Raw genomic sequence first — 13,741 nt, forward strand, 5'->3', positions numbered from 1 at the left:
GTTTGACTTGTGGATTGGATATTTTCAGCTTCATCTTTGTTGTAATGCTTGACAAGGCTTGTCAGATGGAAACTGGAAAATAAACAGTTAACAGTAAACAAGACTTTTGTTTTTATTCAGAAGGTAATATTATAAGATACTGGTAAGATAATAATACAATAACATGATCGCGATATTGCAGTCCAAGTTTCCTTTGTGTGCAGGACACGTTTTGAGCCGTTCATAAGTAATACGTGTCATGAAGCACCACTTAGTATTTATCGCTTTTCCAGAGAACGAGATGAAATAGTCCCAGATGTTACAGATGTTTACAGTAGAGGATCAGGCTGTGAATAGAGCAGGAACCCGGAGAAGATGCTGTCATCCTCACTGCTGGCATATGCCCCATTCCAGTCTCTGAGTGTTTCCATCCACACCTGATCACCCACCGCAAGCTGCAGCACCACGAGGGTGGACGCTTGGTCGATGTCCTGACCGTACAGCGAGTCCCGCGTTCGCACCCGCCGTGACCCGTTCACCACCAGCGTGGCGCGCAGGGGCTGGTTGCGCACCGTGATGTGGAAGGAGAAGACGTAAACACCGGCGTGGACGCACGTGAAGCTGTTGGAAGTGACGTTGAAGTGGTTCTCTTCGTTGTAGAAGACTTTGTCGAAGCGGATCGGGAAGCCGGAAGGAGGGAAGGACTTTTTCGGGGAGATGCCTACACTGAAGGCTGAGCGTTTCTGGATATACTCTGATCCCTTCGATCCTTTGATTCCACGAATGCCCCGCTCACCTCTTTTCGCAGGGAAACCTCTGTCCCCTTTTGGGCCGAGCATCCCTCGTATGCCTTGTGGTCCCTGAGGTCCTCGGAGGCCCGGCTCTCCTTGTGGTCCCGGAGGTCCCTGATCCCCACGGAGGCCCACGGGACCCGGGGAACCGTGCTTGCCGTTCATTCCTGGAATGCCCATCCCTCCAGGAATGCCGGGAGATCCCGTATCACCTCGATCGCCTTTCTGTCCTCTCTCCCCAAAAGTGCCACATTCCCCCCTATCTCCCTTGTCTCCTTTAGGACCCATCTCAATAGCCACTCCCGGAGGTCCTATTGGCCCCTCTTTTCCCGGTTCTCCTTTCTCACCAGCAGTCCCATTCTGGCCAGATTCCCCTTTCGCCCCACCATCGCCTTTGACACCTTGCAACCCTATTTCACCTTTCTCACCCACTGCGCCAGCATCCCCTGTAAGGTAAAGAAAACTGTGTTGGAACTCTTGAAGTCTGGAGACAATATAAAACGAATCAATAATCAACAGAACAGGTTTGCACCTTTTTGTCCTGGTTTCCCGGAGCCTCCAGGTGGCCCGGCAGTCCCACTGCTTCCTTTGTCCCCTTTATCTCCTGATAAATTGGTTTCATGAACAAAATCCAACATAAACAACATGATAAGATCTTTTACTAGTGCTAGTACTGAATCACTTTGTAGTATGTGGGCCCATTGTTTCATATTGTCCTTTTAAAAATAAAATTTGTATTCAAACATTATACTAGCCTCTGTCTCCTCTCAACCCCATAGGACCACTGACTCCCTGTTGGCCAGGTAAACCTGCTGCTCCTGTAAGGCCTCTATCACCTGGGGGCCCTTCGGACCAAACACAGGCAGGAGTTTAAAATGCTGAAAATGAACATACAAACAAATCAATTGATGAAATGAAAGTCTTTTACCTTCCAAGCCTCTGTTTCCCTTTGGCCCCCTGGGGCCTTTCTCCGGTGGACAGCACTCACAGACGTTGAAGTAGCACTCGTTGTAATCTAGAGTGTAATTCTCCGGACCAGCACCAGGGGGCTCGGTGGCCTCCATGTGATACTGTGGATAGACCTGATTTGGGTAGGTGGTCCTCGCTGTGGGGGGCAGCGGTTGGGGCTTTGCACTCGGGACAGTCTTGAGAGCTTTGGGCATGCTGGTGGTGACAGGGCTGTGTATGGTGACCTGAGGGAGGGGCTTCTTGGTGAACTGGTACTTCGGCCTCTGAGTAGTCTTAGCTTCAGCGCAGGACACCACAGCGAGTGTAACCACAACTACAGCCACAAGGGTTGACTGACAGGAGCTAATCCTCATGATGGACTGGTATCTGAGAACAGATGAGTTTAAAGGCTCTTTTCTTCTCTTTGTTGGTCCTCATTTAATTTTCAATCCACTTCAGGTTTAAAGATGAAAGGCTACAAAAATAGCACATGCCATTAGCAGTTTACTTTTGCAAAAAGAAAACAGCACTGTGCCAAGACATCTATCCTCTTATCTACTGTGATTCTCAGTATTGTTTCTTCTGTTGAAAGTTTTTTTCCCCCTATTTGTCTATTTCCCCTCTTGTTTCATACACTGCCAATTTCAAGTTGGAGCTACTTTCTTTGTCAATCCTGTGCTATTGTGACTTTGTGATCCTGCAGTTTGACTGTTAAACGCTGCATTAATGGTTATTTATCAGTAAATTCAGCTGTTACAAGGTTTAACTTCAATTGAAACCTGCATCTTCATTTTCAAGCTCCTCAATCTAGAAAAGCCATTCTACACATATATACATCTTCAATAGGTCACCCATCAAGCTGAAATTCAACTTTATATGCAAAATTTAAAATCTAGCAAAACTGATAGGACTCACCCAGTATTGCATAAGTGGTATTTATCCTGCCCCAGGAGCTCCAGGTCTTTCTGATATCTCTGCGAGGCTTGGGCAAAAGAACATCCCTACCAGTCAGGGTGTTAGCTGGAATCACAGGGGGAGGTCTGAAATCCGACTGCTGGGGCTGGAGCCGACCCAAGGAGAACCACTGTGCTGTGGCCCATTCTCTGTACCCCTGTTGTGTAGAAAGGTGCTTTTGTGACACGGGATACAGCACCCGCCAGGAGCACTCTCTCGCTGCTAGCTAGGCAAGGAGCAAAGGCCATGGGGCAATGGGTCATCCGATATGGGAGGCATTCCTCCAACATCCAAAACTACTACCCAGGCTTTTACATTGGAACAAAGCCAAGCAAAGGGGGGGTGGGGGGGGGGTCAGTGACAAAGGGCCAGGGAAATACAGCAGCTCTTTTTCAAGAGTAAGCTCGGACCACTATTTCTGCATGAAGGTGCAAAACCGTCCTATAGATATTTTACGTGTGGGGGTCCGCAAGTTGATGTTCGACAGCAAAGCGAGATCGCAATAGTTGGCTAAATTCATTTAAAATGTTTTACCAAAAGGTCCGCAAGCTGGCGCTCACACAGGGGGCTCAGTATTTACGATCTACTGGTACTTGGTGAACATCCAGAAGAAAGCTTTAGCATTAAGAGCACTGATAATCTCCTCACTCAACAGTTGCTAAACCTGAGCTGTTTGTCAAAGAAACCAGCTTATCTACTTCAAATCAGTGCAGTTGCAATGCTTGCCTGATCACTGTGACCGACCTTTTGCACCAGCCCCCAGGACCGCTGGCAGATATGTGTGCTAACTATGATTCAAACTGTGTTGCTGGACAATGTTTCATTCTTTGGGTGTAACAAGATAGCATCAGTTTTTGTGGAAAAGTGATTTTCTGGTAGCTGTCTACTTGAAACTCTCGACTGGACAGTGAATGAATGTGTGAGCAGTGGACATGCCTCAGTAGTCAAAGACCTCACATCCTCAGAGGGATCTATGACCAGCTATGAGTGAGCAGGAAGAAGGGAAATGAAATTTGGGAAACAGAGAGGGGTGATGGTGGGATGGGGGCTTCTAAAAAAGAGACGATTGTGTTTATTTAAAACTTTTTTTTTTTATCTTCTCACATATACTTTTCTTTACCTCCTCACCTCACTTTACAAGCGCATTTTCTTTCTCCTTCCCAGCAGCTCCGGTGAAGTATCCCTGACTTGCCCCTCCATAAAAGACAAACTGAGCGAGTGTAAGATATGGAGCCGAGTCCTGAGAGAGGGGTTCCTCAGGGGTTCTCCGTGCCCGACCTCGACCTCGTCGTCTCTCAGATCCATTCAGATCGCACACAACAGCAGCGGTCAGCTTACAGTGCCCAGCTGGTCACCTGTGTGCTCATTTAGCCCTGCTCTCACCTCCATCCACACACACACTGTAAAAGGATAAGTAAGAGTTAACTTACTCAACGGGGGCAGCCGAGCAGAGAGAGAGAGCCAAAGAGGACTAGGATTGATGGAGTTGTATTGCCTTACATTAACTTTGTTCATTTGATCTTCGAGATGCAGTGAATGTATGGAGAGGGTGAGAGTGAGGCAATGAGATAGAAACTTGTTGCCAACACAGCAACCCGTCACTTAAGATATAGGACGTTTTATTTATTTACTGTGGGAACTTCTCAAAGAAAATCTAGATCCTGCAGAATTAGGAGCTAATGACTGCTGGCAGTGAAGACAGAGATTACAAAAACACTTTCTCCTGCTACTTTTTCCCAAACGAGCCTCTTGTGTTATTAGGGATTGGATTTCGATGTGCTTTTAATTGAAAAGTTTCTGCAGCTAAAAAGACATAGTTCCTCTAGAGAGTGAGATGAAAAGATTGATGCTGCTCACATGTATGACTTCTCCTTCTGCCCTCCACCCAATCCTATCATTTCAAAATAAAAGCTCTATGGGGGGAATATGTACTGTAAATGCTTGTGATGAGGCTTATCATTTAATACCTTCATAGTTTGAAGAACAAACATTCTGTCTTCTAACTTCTTCTCTCCCTCATCCAATCCCATAATTTAAAAAAAAATCATCAATTATTATCCGTACCTTAACCACGAAGCTCAGAATGAAGCGGTTTTGTTGAAATACTTATTGCTCTTTCAAATACTATTACAACTACTACTACTACTACTACTAGTCGTACTACTACTACTACTAGTAGTAGCCGGAAACACATTTTCTAGTTTCAAATACTATTTTAAGTAAATGAATGTAACCATAAATAAATAAAAGTTGATAATAAAACAGGTCATAAAAATACATACAATATATTTGTTTCTGCTTTTCTGTTCTCCTACATTTCTTCATTTATTTCTTCATGGGTCTGTATCATATATTTATTTCTACATTTTCACATTTGTTGTATGCGTGTGTCTGTATGCTAATGAGGTGGGAGGTCCTGACCTCTGTCTAAAGCAGGATGGGTCAGAGGAATGTGATGGCTCCTGGTCTACTATTTCTGTCTTGAAGTTTGCTCCTCTGCAGAAGCTGTTAGCATTTTGGCTACATGGTATTTTCAAACCATTTCAAATCAATTGCGATCGTTAGCAAACGATTTAGAGAAGCACCTTAACAAAGACACGCTACGGTTTCTGCTGGATAAAGGGATTGAGGACTTGAGCAGAGGGAATTAAACCTCCTCTGGAAATTTTTCCAACAGAAATACGGGCATAAATAAATGAAGAAATACAGAAATAGAAATCAATTAATTAATTTATGTCCTGTATGTATGAACATATATACACACATGCATTACCCATTGAACCGTCCCGTATTACCCGGGACATCCCGAATTATGGGCAATTTTGATTTGTCCAGTCCCGATTTCCAATATCACAGCCTGCTAAGTCAATGACGCGCGAAAGCCGACCGCTAGCACCCCGTCGACCGCTAGCAAATTACGGTTCTGAACTGTGAAATTTACAGTAAAAAAAAAACATACCTTAATGTCTAATACATTGACATTGTCATTTCTACGGTGGAGTTCTGGCAACCACAGCTGCCAGTATTTCACCGTTTTTTCAACAGATTTTTTTTACAGTGTATCTTAAAAAGCCCCAATTTGGAAACCCAGAAATGGTTTCCAAAACACTAATAGTTCAAGTTCAAGTTCAGTGTGCTAAAAAGTCAAATGTAAAATGTAAAGAAACCAAAGTACAACAAGTTGTAGTTCATAGTAGTAATAGTCATCACTTCACAGTCATCACAAGTCATCGGAACTGTATTGTTTGTAGAAAACAAAAACAGAACTCTGAGATTTACCCCGGCAAAGCCTATTGATTATTTTCTAACATTAATAATGGCACACTTATACATGCGCACGTATATAACAGAATATCTATGCAGCAGATCAATTTGAATACAAGCATAATAAAAACTCTGTCTCCCTCCCTTTGAGGGTTTCACAGTAAAACTATTGGTTTCTTGTTGATCGTTCCTTCACAGGATTTTGGACACATTGTTGAAAATGTTCCTCTTGTTCATTATTATACAGCACGACACTGAATATAGAACCGCAATGTAGTCTCAACTTCAAGATACTTAATAGTGAGAGAGGGCTTACTGGACTAGATGAATTAACTTGGTAAAAGAATGAGACCTTTGATCAGAACATTATTTCTCTACCTGCCCACTTGATGGCAGACTTGGTCCTTTGCAGACTAGCCTCTTTTTGGGCCTCTGCTCCCAAAATGGCACACCTATGATAAAAAATGTAATAACTCTATAACGACTTTGTATATTTGTGCAATTTCTTTGTATGTGACAATGGGTTCATGTGTTACTGTGTTACTGTTTTACAGTACAGGTTCTGGCTTGTTTGGTCCCAATTGGGATCTGCTAGTCTTCTAAGGTCAGCAAAACACATAAAAGCCTTTACTTAAACCTTTATCATTTGTAATATCTGGATGGCGTTAAAGATGTCGATCTCACAAGTAGGTCTAAATGTAGGAGCACAACAATGCCGTCTTTTTAAAACACCTCACCGCTCTTCAACCTTTACTGGGAGTCAAACCTGGAACAACATGTTTTCATTTGGAGTTCATTGACCATGTCAGAGTTTTGCCGGGCCCAGGTATTTATCAGGCCAACCACGCCTAGTCGTATATTGACTGATTCATATCTCAGATATACAATACTGTGGAACAGGAAGCTGTGTGAATGTTTTATCCATCTTTGATCAACAAAGAGTGGCAATAACTGAACAGTCCCTCTAACACAGCACAAACCCCGTCTGATAGCACCAAGAGAATTACATCTGATGCTGACGTATTGTTTGCTCAGTGTGTTGAAATCCCCCATTTTTCTCTGCATAGGAAGTGTTTCTGGATTATGTTGTAATGGTGCAGTTGAAAATCATACTTATGTATATATGTAAACCTTTTTGCCTTTTTCTTTTTCTTAGTATATATATGTTTAGTAAGTAGGATTTGGCCAAAGCCCTGTTAAGAAGCAAGTTACTTAATGTCAACTGTTTACGTGTGCACATTAGTGACTTTATTCTTGATAAAGGACAACATTTAATGTCTACAATGCCATGAGTGCGTGTCCAAACGGGTCCATTGAGGTCTGTCAAAGATTGTGTCTTAACAGTTCTGTCACTGTAAAGTGTCCAAAAGTCTTTTCATGTGTATTCATATTAACAGTAATAATATGGAAAAGCGTTCTTGGGTTTCCTTGAAAACTGAAACCTGGTTGCGTCTGCAGCTTCATTTGGGAAAAACGGTCGCAGGCCAACAGAGACAACAGAACAATACACAGGCCATCTGGTTGAGAGCATCTGAATCCGCGGTGAGCTTTGTTTACACATGTCTTTATGGAGATAATATCTTTCTTCATAGGAAACAAAATAACAAGAAGTAGAAAGCTTGTGCTATTTAGGATGTCATGAGAAAACGCAGCATCTGGAGGTTAATATGTGACTGGAGAGGACGTGTGGTCAAGGAAAAGAAAGAAAAGGCAAAGAGTGGAGAAGAAATGAGTTGAACTGTACATGTAAAGGGAGGGAAAAGGAAGAAAAATAATGGAAGTGGGGAGAAGTTAAAGGAAAAGAAGCAAAAGAAGGAAAGCGAGAGGGATGGACGGAAACTGAGGGTTCAGCAGTATTTTGGAATGAGATTAGGTTCAGATCTCATGGTGGTGCAGCTCCACTGGAAAAAACTAGATGGAGGTGTCTGCTTACAGGCATAAACATATTACCCCACAAATCACCAAACAATAACACTGTACAGCTCCCTCGTACACCATTAATGACACAGGTGGGGTTTTTCCCCCCAGTACAAATAATTTCCCATTGTCCCACCGTGAAGTCTTTGAAGCAGACTTTGTTGAACAACCTTAACAATAACACATTCGCACACTGTGTCTGTGGCATGGCGGGCGTCACATAAGCGGAGCTTTGTGGTAGTTTGACGCAGGAGGGAAAGCAAAGCTATTCATTCCCGCACTGCATGTCTGAGGAGAACTGGTTTGGTGCCTCGGCCTCTCATTGTGTGGAATCACTTGATGTGGTAGAGTCATTTGCGTCAGGGATGTGCGACCCATGAGCGTCTGTTGGCTTTTTTTTGCATTGTAAAGTGACTGCTCTGCTGGACTGAAGGCATAAACGATTAATGCGCTGAATGAGTTCATATTTTAAACCTTTATGGCAGACGTTTATATCACAAAGCAAACTAGGATGAGAAAGACAGCAGCTCTCCAGGTATCTTCAGATGTCTTTATTTTCTTCCTCTTACAAGCTTGTCAATATTGATACAAGAACTATCTGGAAGAAATAATAAAGACTGAAAAGAAATTATACAAAATATAAAGCACAAAACAAATTATGTTATTTATGGCCATCAGAGAACACAGATATAAATATCAGTTAAAAGTTTGGTAATTGACGTTGTAACCAGCCAAGCATTTACCAGGTTATATAAAACTATACATATATAATGAAGTTAAAATGAAGACGATGACTGGACTGTAAACAGCTAGCCCTCGATACAAATTACAAATAATTGAAGAAAATCTCAAACTCACAACTAGAAGCAAAGGTCATCGCAACGGTTGTTAACAGTTATGAGTAATTTCCTCTCCTGTTCATCACTTTTAATCAAGCAAGACAGTTTTTGCTTTTGGCTAGTCAGGGAATCAGAAAACATTTCTGCTGAGTTCAGAGGCTTAGATTAAGTAAAGCGATGTCTTTAACAAAGCCAAGCCTTGAACATGAAGGTGTGCTGTGTCAATATTTGCTCATGCAACGTGCTGAGCACACCTTTCAGTTTAAACAGTTAAACAGGAGGTAAAGATTTAAAATCGGTAAACCAGTGTCACAGATCCCCCCCTCGTGACGCCTTCAGATTCATTGCATGGCTCGGTCTATTCTATTGACCCCCCCCCCCCCCCCCCCCCCCCGATGAAAGATCCTGCCAGCTAGCATTACAGTGCATACATATGGGAAGTGATTCTGATACGAGATCAGCCAGTAACATTAAATCAAATACTTCACCTTTATCGGAAAGTGACTCACAATCAGTGGTAACATGGCCAATGAACACAGACACACAAATACGTGCTGATGTTACAGTACACTAGAATGACTTCTGTGGAGCTGTAGAGATTTGCAAAGGCTGTCTCAAACAACAGCCTGGATTGATGTTAACTACTCCTTCTATAGCAAACACTCCTCAGTTGACTATGTAGTGAGCAGTACAATAACGTATGAATAATCAGCAGCATTGACACTGCACTTTTCTTTATGGTGTCGTAATAATAATATTATGGGATTTGGTGTTTAAGGGTAAATTTGTTCCATCTCCTGCTTCAATTAAAACCTCTCTTTTGCATTTGTCATTTTTTCTTTTTCTTCTTCCTTTTTCCAGAAAATTCCCCGTTACAGATTGTAGCTTTAACGAACAAAAAGGACAAACAACACTTAACCAAAAAGTTGCACAGCAATGTACAGCCGTGTGTCTGATACCATGATTGTGATGTGAAGAAGATCGTCGTGCTCCGATATCCAGATCATCTCATCAAAAGCTTCATGTTTTTCAGACTCGGTTAGCAGCGGTTGCGGCCCGCTGTGGTTCTGGATGAACGTGGTGGAAAGAGGGGCTCAAGGTGCACTTGGAGATTGAGTTGAGTTGAGTTATACGGAATCGTTTTTGCCGACCTGTGCCTGCTTCTTTTCCCTCCACTTCCTCTCCCTTCTTTCAGTTCATGAGTGCCATGGTGCTCTCGGGCTGGCCCCAAAAGATCCCAGAGAAAAATTCCAGTGCGAGTCTCACGTGAATGGGCACAAAGACATACGAGGTGTAGATCACCATGGCGATGGCGGAGAAGAGGACGGAGTTGAAGAGGGACTTTTCCCAGGGCTCCAGGACATAGATGCCGGTGATGAGCAGGTACTGGTAGTACAGCCAGGCCAGGTACTCCCGAATGTTCTTGAAGTTCATCTTGCAAGCTGGCGTTGGCGTGGCGTGTTTCAAGCCGTAAGAAAAGAGATGTTGTAAAGGAGGATGAAAACACGAAATAACACGAAAACACAAAATATACACTGTATTCAAAAGGATGGAACATCCAAGCAATGATCACGTAGATGGAAGGCCTCGTTCAGTAGATTCATCATTGCATATTATTTTATGTTACTTTATGTACAGTGTGATTTATTGCAATGTATCATGTTTCATGTGCTGATTTATATGTAACTCCTTAATCTTCAAAGTAACGTAAAGTTGTCAAACAAATGTTACAATGTAAAAACACTATTTTCTCTGCAATGTTGTGGAGCTGGAGAATAACGTATAGCATTAAATAGTAGAACTCTATTTACGTACTGTAAACTGGAGTAAATCTACTAAATTCATTTCCATTAACATTTAAACTTGGAACACACTAAAGAAAAACAAAAAAACAATACAGACCACAAAAGATTCCTAAAATACGTGGATAAAGACATGTTTTGTCATGTGTCAACCATGACAACTGAGTACACAATGGAAAAATAATCGTTCAAAGGAAAATCAAGTCATTGTGTGTTAAACAATTCGGGTGAAATAGGGCACACCTTTGGCCCCTTTAGACCAACAGCCCAGAGGGGGCAAAAAGAGGAGGCATCACGCATCGAGCAGGATTCACGTGTGGGACAGAGAAACAACATGAAAACATCACACATGAACCTGCTTTGAAAATTGGCCTATGTGTTTGTGCATGAGGACCATGAGTAAGGTTACATGAGTGATGAGCAAGGTTACATGAGGAGTGATGAGGAGCAAGGTTACATGAGTGATGAGGAGCAAGGTTACATGAGGAGTGATGAGCAAAGTTATATGAGGAGTGATGAGCAAAGTTATATGAGGAGTGAGGAGCAAGATTATATGAGGAGTGATGAGCAAAGTTATATGAGGAGTGAGGAGCAAGGTTACATGAGTGATGAGCAAAGTTACATGAGGAGTGAGGAGCAAGATTATATGAGGAGTGATGAGCAAAGTTATATGAGGAGTGAGGAGCAAGGTTACATGAGTGATGAGCAAAGTTATATGAGGAGTGATAAGCAAAGTTATATGAGGAGTGATAAGCAAAGTTATATGAGGAGTGAGGAGCAAGGTTATATGAGGAGTGATGAGCAAAGTTATATGAGGAGTGATGAGGAGCAAGGTTACATGAGGAGTGAGGAGCAAGGTTATATGAGGAGTGATGAGCAAAGTTATATGAGGAGTGATGAGGAGCAAGGTTACATGAGGAGTGAGGAGCAAAGTTATATGAGGAGTGATGAGCAAAGTGTTATGAGGAGTGATGAGGAGCAAGGTTACATGAGGAGTGAGGAGCAAGGTTATATGAGGAGTGATGAGCAAAGTTATATGAGGAGTGAGGAGCAAAGTTATATGAGGAGTGAGGAGCAAAGTTATATGAGGAGTGAGGAGCAAGGTTATATGAGGAGTGATGAGCAAAGTTATATGAGGAGTGATGAGGAGCAAGGTTACATGAGGAGTGAGGAGCAAGGTTGTATGAGGAGTGATGAGAAAAGATATATGAGGAGTGATGAGAAAAGATATATGAGGAGTGATGAGGAGCAAGGTTAGATGAGGAGTTATGAGCAAGGTTACATGAGTGATGAGCAAGGTACGGGGTAGTTATGGGAAAGCTTTCCCGCTCCATGAACTGCACACTTTCACATAAAAACAAGATAATAAAAACTATTATTGATTTTAAAAGCTCCTTTTGCACGCGTTATGGAGTTTTTAATTCTAATAGCATGATGTACTGTCTAGCCTTTTTCTTATTTCTGATTTTGACATCTCTTTATTGGAAGCTTTGTATAGCAGACATTAACAGATAATGCCACAGGTGCAGGGTGCGCTCAACAGGTGCGCTATGAGCAAGTGCTCTTAATTGAAAAAAAACAGGGCACCACCCAAATAGCTATAGTCTCCCTAATAGAATTCACACAAGTTAACTTTCCGAACATGAATAGCGCATTAAATCTGCTGTATTGAAGTACAGAATAACAACACAAGACATTGGAAGGGAGTCCAATTAGCGAAACTTGCCCAAATTAGAAAACGTTTCATAGCTAATGTTGTTACTTGAGACTGTTTATTATTAGAGGGGTTAGATCACTGTAGCCTGAGACTCACCTTTGCAGCCGGTGTGGGGTTCCCCGGATGTAGATGCTCAGTGGACGCGTCCCGCTGCTGCTCCGCTGCCTCGTGCAAATCAAAAGCCGCCTCACCACCCCGCCGCTGGCGTATATGTAGGAGGTCATACACACTAGTACTAGTGACACCACACCCACCAGCGCTACACGCGCTGTCACTCACGACTCACCTGGCTCGCAGATCATGCAGGTGGAGTGACAGGGGTTTGCGCACAGGCCGGTGTGCGTGCGTCATTACGCAGCTATAAGACAAACAGGCGAGCTGGAGTCGAGGGGGGTCGCAGTGCCATTTTGGACATAAATGTCCTCGTTTTTTGTGCTTTATCTTTCAACTTCTCTTCAGTCCGTGTCGCAGTGTTGTGCGCATCCACGATGCACCGCGCCGCAAAGCGGCAGGAGGACGACGAGGGGAAAGAGAAGAGCCGAGAAGGCGCATCTCTGGTAGACATTTTAACCGTCAGGACATATTTTCATGTATAAAAATAACAATTATATGTATTGAATTAAATACATGTAAATGTTAATGGAAGAAAAAAAATTCTGCCAGTTTTACATTCAGATGTATTTTTTGCACAGTTCAGTGCTGTATTTACTTAAATGTGTATTGGAAAACCATGAAAAGGCTGAATGCCCTCTTTAGACACCCAAACATATATGTTTAGAAAAGCATGAAGTTAAATGTGAACTTTTCCAGGTTAAACGGGAATGATTTGAACTTTAAACGAGGACAGCAGATAGATTAAAAGTGTATGCACAACCCCCCAGAGAAGCAGTTCAAGAACTGAGAGGTTTAAGGGTAATCAGTTGAGGAAATCTTATCCCTTATGCTCAGGGGTTGCTGACATTCACAAGTCTCGCACTTAACACTAGGTATTATTGATGTGTAAACACAGCCATGGAAGGATGACGGCTGGTCTAAAATGCCAGAAATGTCCCATGAATAACATTTTCCCCTTGAAGAGATTTAATAGGTTTAGTGTAAATATTTTGAACAATCCTGAAGTTAACCGCTACATGACTGTTGTAAACCATTATTCAAATCAAGGCTCCAACAACATACAAAGGGTGTTTTTGTAGAATTTAGAATTTAGGGGTGCTGGAGGTTAGAGGCAAGGCATTTAACAAGGGCCTGGTTTGTGCACCTGCGAAGCTTGTGAGAAAAGCAGGTGAACAAGAAAAGAAGCAACAGCTCTGTACTTAGTTGGTGTTGCCAAACCGACACACAGAGATCCAGAGGGGATTCAACTCGTTCACTCTCCCAAGTAGATCCGATTACTGCTAAGAGCGAGCTGCGCTTTGTGAAAATAAGACTGGGCCGCCGATGTGAAAGAGTACTACAACCTGGGATACACGCATTCCTCTGGTTTCTGAGATCATCTACAGCCTTGAAGGTTTGAACATGCCACAAAACGTG

General features: G+C 42.6%; 3 protein-coding genes across 3 annotated transcripts; all 3 read right to left on the bottom strand.

Moving 5' to 3' along the window:
• Positions 1–247: 247 nt before the first annotated feature.
• Positions 248–1,599, bottom strand: LOC119221998 (otolin-1-like). Its single transcript, XM_037478311.2, has 2 exons — positions 1,303–1,599; positions 248–1,216 (listed from the first exon to the last, which is right to left on the bottom strand). The coding sequence occupies exons 1-2, from the start codon at positions 1,478–1,480 to the stop codon at positions 309–311; spliced, it is 1,086 nt and encodes a 361-aa protein (XP_037334208.2). The 5' UTR covers positions 1,481–1,599; the 3' UTR covers positions 248–308.
• On the bottom strand, positions 1,521–2,829 carry LOC119222004 (otolin-1-A-like). Its single transcript, XM_062561646.1, has 2 exons — positions 1,699–2,829; positions 1,521–1,615 (listed from the first exon to the last, which is right to left on the bottom strand). The coding sequence occupies exons 1-2, from the start codon at positions 2,090–2,092 to the stop codon at positions 1,521–1,523; spliced, it is 489 nt and encodes a 162-aa protein (XP_062417630.1). The 5' UTR covers positions 2,093–2,829.
• Positions 2,830–9,089: 6,260 nt separating this feature from the next.
• sptssb (serine palmitoyltransferase, small subunit B) lies at positions 9,090–12,387 on the bottom strand. Its single transcript, XM_037466783.2, has 2 exons — positions 12,308–12,387; positions 9,090–10,134 (listed from the first exon to the last, which is right to left on the bottom strand). The coding sequence occupies exon 2, from the start codon at positions 10,124–10,126 to the stop codon at positions 9,884–9,886; it is 243 nt and encodes an 80-aa protein (XP_037322680.1). The 5' UTR covers positions 10,127–10,134; positions 12,308–12,387; the 3' UTR covers positions 9,090–9,883.
• Between the last annotated feature and the right edge of the window lie 1,354 nt (positions 12,388–13,741).

The sequence above is a fragment of the Pungitius pungitius genome, chromosome 3, assembly GCF_949316345.1.
Source record: "Pungitius pungitius chromosome 3, fPunPun2.1, whole genome shotgun sequence".
Lineage (NCBI taxonomy): Eukaryota > Metazoa > Chordata > Actinopteri > Perciformes > Gasterosteidae > Pungitius > Pungitius pungitius.